This window comes from Argopecten irradians, chromosome 3 (assembly GCF_041381155.1).
Source record: "Argopecten irradians isolate NY chromosome 3, Ai_NY, whole genome shotgun sequence".
In the NCBI taxonomy this organism is placed as follows: Eukaryota; Metazoa; Mollusca; class Bivalvia; order Pectinida; family Pectinidae; genus Argopecten; species Argopecten irradians.
Window position 1 is genome coordinate 35,431,984 of NC_091136.1, and position 11,139 is coordinate 35,443,122.

General features: G+C 33.8%; 1 protein-coding gene across 1 annotated transcript; it reads right to left on the reverse strand.

Annotated features, from left to right (window-relative positions):
- Positions 1-332: 332 nt before the first annotated feature.
- LOC138320026 (blastula protease 10-like) lies at positions 333-10,563 on the reverse strand. The gene is made up of 10 exons (XM_069263120.1): positions 10,197-10,563; positions 8,343-8,559; positions 4,614-4,746; positions 4,325-4,397; positions 3,893-4,093; positions 3,015-3,144; positions 2,091-2,210; positions 1,863-1,960; positions 1,353-1,471; positions 333-575 (listed from the first exon to the last, which is right to left on the reverse strand). The coding sequence occupies exons 1-10, from the start codon at positions 10,293-10,295 to the stop codon at positions 452-454; spliced, it is 1,314 nt and encodes a 437-aa protein (XP_069119221.1). The 5' UTR covers positions 10,296-10,563; the 3' UTR covers positions 333-451.
- Positions 10,564-11,139: the final 576 nt, after the last annotated feature.

The window sequence follows — 11,139 nt, forward strand, 5'->3', positions numbered from 1 at the left end:
GACTGTTGCTATGGAGCATGCGCCTGAAACATTTTCACTGCCTTTTAGCTTTACGAATTTTATTAACACTCGCGAATTACGCGGGATTTAATTGTATGCGAAAACAATTTGTTTACATTACAGATCTGTTGTGAAGTGATGGATATCCAAAGTGACAGCAGAGGGATTAGTCACATGAAGATACCATTCTTTTTATATTGGAGAAAGTATATACTGTATTCCTATCCGTATCTTAACAATAAGACGCGTACTGAACGACGGAACGTACCAGACGACAGCACGTTACATAAATGTATTATATCATCAACATAAAGAAAATAACAAACACGCAATTAATGTTGGTCAACCGAAATTTACTTGTTTATCAAAGTTTATCAAACCACTCGTAGATATCAACAAAACATCCTTCACATAAAACAACGGACACCTCATATTCGGCATCAAATTGATTTTATTGAATGGTGTAATTGATTTTAAATCCAGCATAGTTTTCGCTGCTGTCAGATAAAAACCGAATCACAAGACTTTGTCCCTGGTAGACGATCGGGTCTGGCATCTGGTGGACACCGCAGAATCTGTAATTATAAATGATATAGTGTAACTATAATATATGCATTTTACAGATAAATTCACAGTAATGCTATAGTATATGTTGTTACTTACTATTAACAATTGAAATAAAAAAATCATGTGTTTAAATTTTCAATTATGTGTAATGATACACAGTCGATAGATACAGAAAAATCCATCCCACAGAAATATATATTTATTAAATATCATAGACTTAAATCGTTGCGTGTATACAATAAGTCGTGAAAACTGTCCTATATATTACATAACTACCTTTCGCAAAAAAACAACAACAAAAAAACAAAAAAAACCCCAGATATTTTAATTCGATGATATAATGCTACATTCTGTACTTATATGACGTCTTTACATTACCTATTTAGAAAAGAATCATTCATAAACAAACCAACAATTTAATTAAATATGATTATGTCCCAGAGGAATTTGTAATTACATTCTGTGCACAAAGTCTATTTACTAGTACTTATTTCTCCTTTGACAAATGCGCATCGCTATTTTTATATGATTCAACAAAATCTGGATGTGACACGTATGGAGTAAATATATTTCTGTCTCTTGACGGAGAAAGAAGGATTTGTAAAATATCAGGTTATTGAAAAATACCCATATAGTTAGTCCATCCCTTTACAGTCGTAATTATTTAATATCAACTGATGAGTATACACAACACACACAACAATTTGTAACATTAGAAGTGTTAACAATACGATGGTGAGTCAATGTGCTTAAGGCGACATAAATAGAACAAAAGCAAAACATACTTTGGTCCAGCGAGTTCTGGTCCGTACAGTTTGATCTCTAGACTGTCGTAGTCACATTTGTCACTAGATTCGATGGAAAGCATCTCAAACGTTAACGTGATTGTTCTTTCTTCGTCGGCCTAAAAACCACGCAGAAACTGATCAACATGTATTGGCATAAAAATGGCGATAGATACACTTCAAGAGTTTAAGTTTGATTCTTGCACTTATGCAATCTAATTAAATTTAGACTTGCAATCCCTTGTATTGGGATGTAACATAAAGCATCGTAGTTGAGCGGAATTAAAAGTACACTTTTAATTAGATTGGTACTTATATACATTGTGTAATAAATAGACAAATCATTTTTTCTGCAATTCAATTGACATTTACATTTTGTATTTATTTATACAAACTACCGTATTTTAAATTAATTATATATTATGCAATCGCCTCTTGACAAACGATACAATCTAAATAACAATAAGTTATTATATCACTGTGTAAGAGAATCCGCTGAAACTGACTCACTTTGATCATCCAATTGCAGATTGCGCTGTTCGTGTATTTCCCTGGATAACCCGGTGAAGTAATTGTGCCTTTCGCCTGCCGCAGTACTGCACCACACGCTTAAAATAGCAAAGAAATGGGTTTAATATAAATCAATCGACAATAGATTTTGATTCACAATATGTCCAGCATGAAACATTTGATTTACTTATTGATTTATTTTACTATAAGTGTATGATATAAACTTACCTGTGCTTCCACGAGATACCTCAGAACATGTCTGCCCAGACAATCCTTTAGGACAAACGCACGTGCACCGTGGTCCTACATAACCACCATTCTCACATACCAAACGAGTCGGACAGTCCCCTACAATAAGTATTGACGCAATATAATATGTTGGAATAAAAAGTTAAATATGAACTGTGCTATTCATGTAAGGACTATGTGATATCATTTAGTTTTAAGATAAATTGTAAAAGCTAATCGCATATTATTTATTTCCATTAAGCATTGTGACTTTAAACTTGCATGTATCCCTGCAATGGAAGATGTAGCTATCACGCAAGTTAACAATTTGCATACACTATGAAAATTCTAATTTTGCCAATCTCTGCTTCTTCACAATAGATTCAAATCTCGATTATCTATAGGAGAAACATGGAAAATGATAAAATAGTACAAACATGTTACAATAACTCATGTGTAAAGTATTTGTCGATGGTTTTGAAAATTTGAAAGATGTGTGCACTTTTTTCTTCCACGCCTAACAAATTCTGTATTGCGCTCTTTACTAGTTTGCCTTTATGTTTATATAGCATATTACAAGGAATAAAAAAACATTCACAAAGGGTACGTCTCTTATCTCGTAATAAGCTTCAACGCTTCTCTCCTTTTTTAATTTGTTGTGATTTATTTTAATACTTATAAGTGTTTCAGAAGAGTCTTTTCAGTCGCGACGACACACGACTTATATACCACTAGTTCTATCTAGTAAAAAAGTTTATAACAACAGTAGAAAAAAAACTCCCTTTAGAATAAGAGAACCACCAAAGTTGTTATAAAGCAGTGAACAAAGTGGATAGTTTTAACGGAAATGAAGACAAATCCTTATCCTGATCTCGACCACAAAGCTTCAGCACAGTTTCCTCAATAACATTTTATAACACTCACTGTTACAGTTGTAGAGCTTGTTGGCTGTTTTCACGTCCATAAAACTAAGTCCATGTCGTTGTCCCATTATAGGCGTCATCCTAGCGTCTTTAGCGTCCATAGTGTGAGCTCTGTTGTCTTTACTGAACCACTGAAGTAAAACAAAACAACTTACAACAAAGCAAACATTGAACCATATATGTGTTAGTATGCTGTCCGGAAATAAGCATTCATATACCTCGTGTGTATTAATCTTAGTATCGGTTTCGTCCAGTTTCATCAATATTCCTTAACTTATAGAATCTTCTAAAACTGTAAAAATATTGAAAAATAATTATTTTAATATTTAGGCATGTTTTTTTACGGAGAATTATAGAGTTTTCTGAGATTAAGGAATACAGATGTTTGTGTCATGAAGTGAACATGAAGTACGTATATTTCCTGTATACATTAGACTCAATCTAATTAAAATTAGACTTGTAATTCCGCTCCACTACGATACTCTACATTACGCTCCAATACACCTTGTATACACCCTCAATCTAATTAAAATTAGACTTGTAATTCCGCTCCACTACGATACTCTACATTACGCTCCAATACACCTTGTATTGGAGCGTAACGTAGAGTATCGTAGTGGAGCGGAATTACAAGTCTAATTTTAATTAGATTGACATTAGACTTCTCATTAACCAGCGAGGACCTTGATCTATGCCTTATAAATATAACTGTTGTAATTTTCCTATTGATAGTTTTTCTTAAACCGAAGCAGGTCGTGTTCCCTGTGGCCGGTAAGGTATTACTATAAATGCAGACGTATGCACAATACTTTATCGCAGTTTTTGTTTTTTGTTTTGTTTTTGTTTTTTCTTTTTCCGTCACAAGCACGTAATACTTACAGTAGGCCCATAGTGCATCACTGATCCAATATCGTAGGGTTCGTCAATTCGAATATGATTTCTATCGTACTTCTTGAATTCCCATAATCGTCCACGTGCGACATTTGTTTCCGTTACCAGCACGTGATCATCTCGATCAGGCCGCGACTGCTCATGATAGAAACCTATCACATGTCCTATTTCATGTTGGGTCGCACCAACCTGTAAATAATTTACTGAATAAATCCCTGATGTAATTTTCAATGTATCCCCAAAGAAATGAGAATAAGTACATAAAGTGTTGTTTCAAATGTCAATAATAGACATAACACGCATTTTAATATATCTTTATATCGGTTTTTTTTTCCGTAGAATTCAAAAAACATTTGTATTTAAAAATATATTAATGTTATTTTTCTTATTAACATGACATTTACTTTTTATATAGCTTACCGAGCGACAGTTATCGCCAAGGAACGTTTCCTGTGTACCTCCGTCATGGTATCTTCCGATGGTAGACGAACACCTGGATATTGCAAACAGTTATGAAAATGCGGTATAGATAAAAGCACAAAACTTTGAACAGGATTAAAGAACCTTATTTATTTAGTGTTACGTTTTACTGCTTTGCATTTGATCACACTAGCTAACATTTTAAGTCAAAGGTTGAAAGCTTTTACGTAAATCCATTCGACAACGTTGCGCACATCATCTAAGGTTCGTGTAATTAAACTGTGTTTACCCTGATCCTCTAGAAAATTTGAGAACATTGGTATGTCCGACTTCAGCCTGGATACTGGGCGAGACTTCCTTAAACATAATGCACGTTTCATCCTCCCATCGTCTGATGGCCTCTAGAACCACGTCTGTCCAAGCTTAAAGTGGATATAGAAAAATTTCTGTGATGTTATTGTTAATAACAATATAATAATGTAGCAAATACATGTAAATAAACACGCTCAAAGGTTGAAAGTTAAACAAAATGTTGATGCTAGTAAGCACAGTATCATAATATAATGAAAACTATATAAAAAATCATAATTGTATACCTGCTACATATGAAAATAAGGTAAAATGTACTATAGATATATCATTTACCAATAACATCCTTTTGTTGGAATGTAAAATCAGAATTTAAGAATAAAAAACTTAATTGATGAATCTGTAATTAATTCTTTTAGACAACTTTTAGTAAATTGAATTATACTCGTATATTGACGTTTTGGACCAAGCGTTTCAAAGGGATAACATCTTATCAAGTCCTTTGTTAAATAACAACGGAAACTTTGTAATAAATATTTAATCCAAGTAATATTTCATTGGTATGTTTGCTAGTCTTATCACAGGTGTTCGTTTCTAATATAAGTATAAGTGTAATACTGGGTCAAGGTCTATAACTCGGCCGGCCATATAACACACTACCCAATTTCAGAAAAAGTTTGATTATTAACCAACCGTATAGGATATAATAATAGGAATACTCTCAATCGACAGCCAGATAATTTATCTTTAATTTGGTATATGATACAATATATATCATGCCGTATAAATGTCACTAGGTATCCAGAAACATCGGAAAACAGCCAGATTTCAACTGGTCGGACACTGGTGTCCTCCGATAAACACGCCAGGGCTCTAATGGGTAGCTCAAAAACCACTGCATGTCAACATTTCAGCTTCATAGGAATTAAAGTTTGGTAAAAAACAAACTTACCGGTATGTTAGTGTTTATCTATATACCATCCATTTGCTCAATACAGCCTTTTGAAATTTCCGATTGAAAAAATGTGTATCTCTAGCCGTCGTATTCATATGTGTGTAGTACATTGTTTTCTCGGCGTTGATTGGTCAATTAATTTTCGAGAGCCAATCAACGCCGACAAAACAAATCTACTGCACACATACTAACATGGCGGCTAGAGACATAAATTTTTCAATCGGAAATTTCAAAGGGCTACGTTAGGCAAATGGATGGTATTTATCCAAGGATTTACTAACCGGTAAGTTTGTTTTCTACCAAACTTTCATTCTTATGACGCTGAAGTGTTGACATGCAATGGTTTTTGAGCTACCCATTAGAGCCCTGGCGTGTTTATCGGAGGACACCAGTGTCCGACCAGTTGAAATATGGCTGTTTTCCGATGTTTCTGGATACCTAGTGACATTTATACGGCATGATATATATTGTATCATATACCAAATTAAAGATAAATTATCTGGCTGTCGATTGAGTGTATTCCTATTATTATATCCTATACGGTTGGTTAATAATCATACTTTTTCTAAAATTGGGTAGTGTTATATGGCCGGCCGAGTTATAGACCTTGACCCAGTATTATACTTATACTTATATTAGAAACGAACACCTGTGGTCTTATCATGATCATTCTTTTATTTCTGTCAACGCTGGACTACCTAAAATACTCAAGGATTGGTAAGGTTCCTGTTCAGTATATTATTATGGTCTGTTAAGGCAATTCATAAACAAAATCACTAATTTTTCACATTGTTCTTAAGTTTTATTCCTTTATTAAACCACAACGAAAGCTTTGTAATTCAGATCTATCCATGATAATACAACAGCATTTTATCTAGCTTTTATCATGCCCATTATTTCATTTCAGTCAACTTAGGACTTCACTCTATCCCATATATGTTATTCTTGACCATGGCAGCTTGTATAACTGTTTAAGCGGTTTAAACAATGGTCTGATAGGGGTTCCCAGTAGAATCGTTACAAACAACTTTGTCATATCATATACATTTTTATCATATGACTTCCGTGTTTTCCCATTCAATAAAGCCATTTCATAAATATTATTTAATAATTCAATTTTGCTTGTTACGAGCATTTTCATTGGCTTAAAAATTTACTTTATCAGCCCATAAAGGAAAAAATGGCGTCGCCGTTTATAACGTTGCTTCTGATTGGCTGAGATGACGGCGTAATGATTTCATAGACAAAAGAGTCCCATAATGAATTTTGAATATTGAAGAGATTATCTTTAGTAAATTGAATTATAAGGATTAATTTGAATAGATTTTTTATGTTATGGAGATATAACACAAAAATCTGAGTGTACTCTCATCATAAACCGCTTCGCGGTTTATTTAGAGTACACTCAGATTTTTGTGTTATATCTCCATAACATAAAAAATCTATTCAAGTTAATCCTTAATTACTCGCGTGTAATATAACCTATCTGCATTATGATTGGTTGATTCCGATGAATGGTACGTATTTCTACGCGTGGGAAATGACCTTTTTTATTACGATATTTTACTACGAAATGTTCAACTGAACGACGACACCACACTACCGTGTAGATTCATAACGGTGCGTAAAATCAGCATCAATTCTCATCTTCTCGTATCGATTTGAGCTTGATAATAGATGAAAACACCTTTCAAATCTCCTAAATCAAATAGTAAAGGTTCAAAGCGGTGAAAAAATGGCGTCCGGCAGTCCTGCATGACAACAACAGTTAATGACTGTTGGGGAATGTGTTTTCGCGCCAAACGTCAATCTGTGACGTCACGAAAACATAACAATATAAAATGTCGCTTGTTACTCGCTAATGCGCTACAAATGTGATAGATTTCAACATTTTCCCTTGTATTCAATTCGTCGCTTCAGTTATCAAAAAATTTACATTTAAAACGGTTTGATAATGAGATACATAAATCTGGCTATGTTTCGCACTAGTTATTACGGCGCATTGGTACTTGATCGACTTAAGTTTTCTAGTGATACGGTCCAAATCTCAACTGATCGATTGACTGATCATCTGCCAGAAAACTTAAAAAGGGAAAAAACAAAGGCAAATATTAGTCATATGATAGATAGAATCTATCATTCGATTCCCTTCATACTTATACTAGTTTCATTTTTTTTTCATTTTTTGCTCGCCAAAGACTCGAAAATAATGAAAAATTATAAACTTGTATCATAAATCTAACATAAAGGGAAACTCATGACAGATCCTGATCTATATGTGAATAATGTCATATTTACTAACAGGATTTTAAATGTAAGTACACGTTTTTTAAAGACCCATTACCTTTCTGGAGTAAAATATAAAGGTTTCTTAAAGAACATTAATAACATCAGAAAATGCATACCGATGACCTAAAATAAGGTTACGACACCAACCATATGCAAGATTTCCTGCGTAATATATGAAAACAGTGGAGAGTCAATTCGCTGTTTTGTCGTCTGGCGCATGCGCAATGATAGTCAACTACCGCGCGGTATTTAGGACGACGGCGGGAAACATAATACGACCCGCGTTATGAAAATAAACATTTTATTTGTTTTAATCAAATAGTTCAGAAGGTGATGATAATTGTAGTATTAACGGTCAGTTAATAATTTTTAAGACTCTACAAAATTATCGATCTTGTTTTACATTCCCATTTTAAAAATCAAAAGCCGTTTCGGAAAGGTAGTGGGCCTTTAATGGTTACTCACGGAAATTGTTTTCAAACTCATACGGGACAATTCCTTTGGGCCAGAGGGAATCCATATTTGACGAAGCCTTTCGTCTTAGGCGGCCATTTTCAGAAGGAAAGTCGTCTGCTTTTATCTCTCTGGCTTGTTCTGGAGTCAGTTGAATGTCAGACTGGAAGGCACCCTCTACACCCAGCTCTTCCGAAGGACGATTTGGCTCAGATTTGTGTTCAGAATACTGTTGCAAAATGAGTCATGTCGACCCACATTAGGTAATGTATACTAGTATACGGTAAAATTGAAATCCATATTGTTTACAATTAAAATACGCTTTCTATATATCTGATATTGAAACTGAATTAGCAGTACACGTGCGCCATGTAAAAGGTCATTTGGAAAAGTATTAATAACAATATTTGTCTATAAAGTGGGAATTGACTTATCATACCATTATCAAACTTGCACTAAGAAAAACATTATGCATTAATGTATCGATGCTATTTTTTAGTTGAGACAATTAGAGACAAAGTAGAGCTAGATACATAATTTATTAAAAAATACCTTAGCGATTCTATTGCATTAGTTGAACACATTTAATTTATTTTTCATTGCACATACAGTATAACCTCGAGAATTTTGTTTTAATGTTAAATATGAGTGTACACTGTTTAAACTTAGTCAAGTTTCAGAAGAAACACAACATCTATTACTTATAGGAAAGCAGCGTTTATATAGCCTCCTTTTTGAAAGAAGGCCTGCAATGTACTCGACTATGGTCGACTTCTTAGATGTACTGACATATGTATGACATATACTGACATATATATATATATGTAGATGTATATTTATATGTTTTATAAGCTCTTTTCCATTAGATTCGACTAAGTTGTATATTTATCATTTTTTAAAGTGGTCATTCAACCTATATTAAAATACTGGATAAAAATATAGAAATGGAAGAGACAATGATTCAAGCTCAAAAGGAAGAACGTGTTACGATATTTATTTTTTGCGTTGGGATGACGCAATATTCTGTACCGTGTGTGCCATACCATGTGCCATGGAGCATATGAGGCTGTCGTTAACACAAGATATTAATCCTAACAACTAAAACGCTGGTTTGGGTGAGGTTTCATTACATGGTGTACTTTATTAGATTATTTCCAAATAAACTATACAATGACTATATTAAATCAAGGTAAATGTACACTCAAATTTAGTAAAGATTTAATGAATAAAGTACTATCAATAAAGATAATACCAGTCTACTAATAAAAGAACAAACAAATGAACAAAATTACCAGGGAGGGACGGTAGATAAAAAGTATAGCTCAAAAGAAAGAAAGTGTTACGGTATCTGTTGTGTCTGGTTAACGTAATTTTCTGTACATATCAGAGCGACCTGATAAAACGTAATGCAGATAAATCATTGGTTTTTCAGAAAATTGAAAACAATTGAAAGATAAGGTACATAAATAACATTGAATGTTTTTCGAATGCAACGCTACCTTTTTCCGATTCGTGATATACGTTGCCATCATTTGTATGTAACCTTATTTAGTAGATAAACAGAAACACTCCACTCTGTTATAAAACACGTAGTATACTTCTGCTGTTGTGAATACACATTGCAGTGTAAATTATATAATATATTTTTCCAAACAATTTAAGTTAGAAAAGACATTTTCTTTAACATAACAAATATACAATCTTATGTTTTATTGTTTCTTCTGACAACTACTTCTATCTAGACCTGACCAGACCCGCTATAATTGCACGAGTCAAAGTTTTTCCAATTTCTATTTAATTGTTTTTTATATTTAAGAGCAATGGAACGCAAATAGGAACAAAGTAAATTATTTTCATATTATTTACCTCCAATGGCTTCCCAAAGACAAAGACTCCAATCAGTAGAAGAAAAAATATCTTGGACCAAAGCACTGGTTTCATCTTATCGCTCAGCAGGGTTAACATTACTGCAATTTCGTTCTGATTTTTTGTGGAAGGTTTCTAGATCCTTTGCATTTAAAGGTTAGCTTCATCATAAATCACTCACCGAGAATGTCGCCCACGTCAGGAACCGTCATAGATGCATGTGATGTTTAGGGGCTCAGAGCAGGACTTATCAGATGCTTTCTTTGTTTAGATATGATGTATATTCGAATCTGTAGGAACCTAAATTGTAAATCTCCTATCTTACAAGGAAGGGGGGTCTACTCAGGAAATGTTCAGCTTGATAGCATTGATGCGGTGACAGGTAGAAGGCAATGAATTCTTCTTTAACAAGTTCTAGCATTCTTTATCAGTTTTATTTATATGCGAACCTGACTTCCTGGGGTAAACCAAACGTAATTCGTCCGTATTGCGTCTTGTCGTTAGGGGCAGTTAACATTGGTTTGTTTGTTTGTTAGTGAAACTGGTTTACGCCCCTTTTAATGGCTGTAGTCATGCGAAGTGCGATATAGGGGATGCTAGAATTATTAAGGGAATTCACCTTTGAACGTTCATGTCGGACCTAGATACATGTGTATCTATCTACTGTCCATATCTAAACAAGGCCTTCGAACTCACGTCCATGAAGTTAGGGTTAGTCTAATATATGGGACAAAACCTCCTGTGACGTACACTATGTACAATAATGTTATAACATATCGCAGTCTACATACAAAAAAATGTATTTACCTGTCTTTAAGAGACGTGTAATGCGTTATGATGTTGTTGCTGTATGGTAAATACTAATTAACCATCATATAACATACACCGATTTTGAAAATGTGAACATTTCGTAAATATTTGCTTTTCATCAATAACCATACGG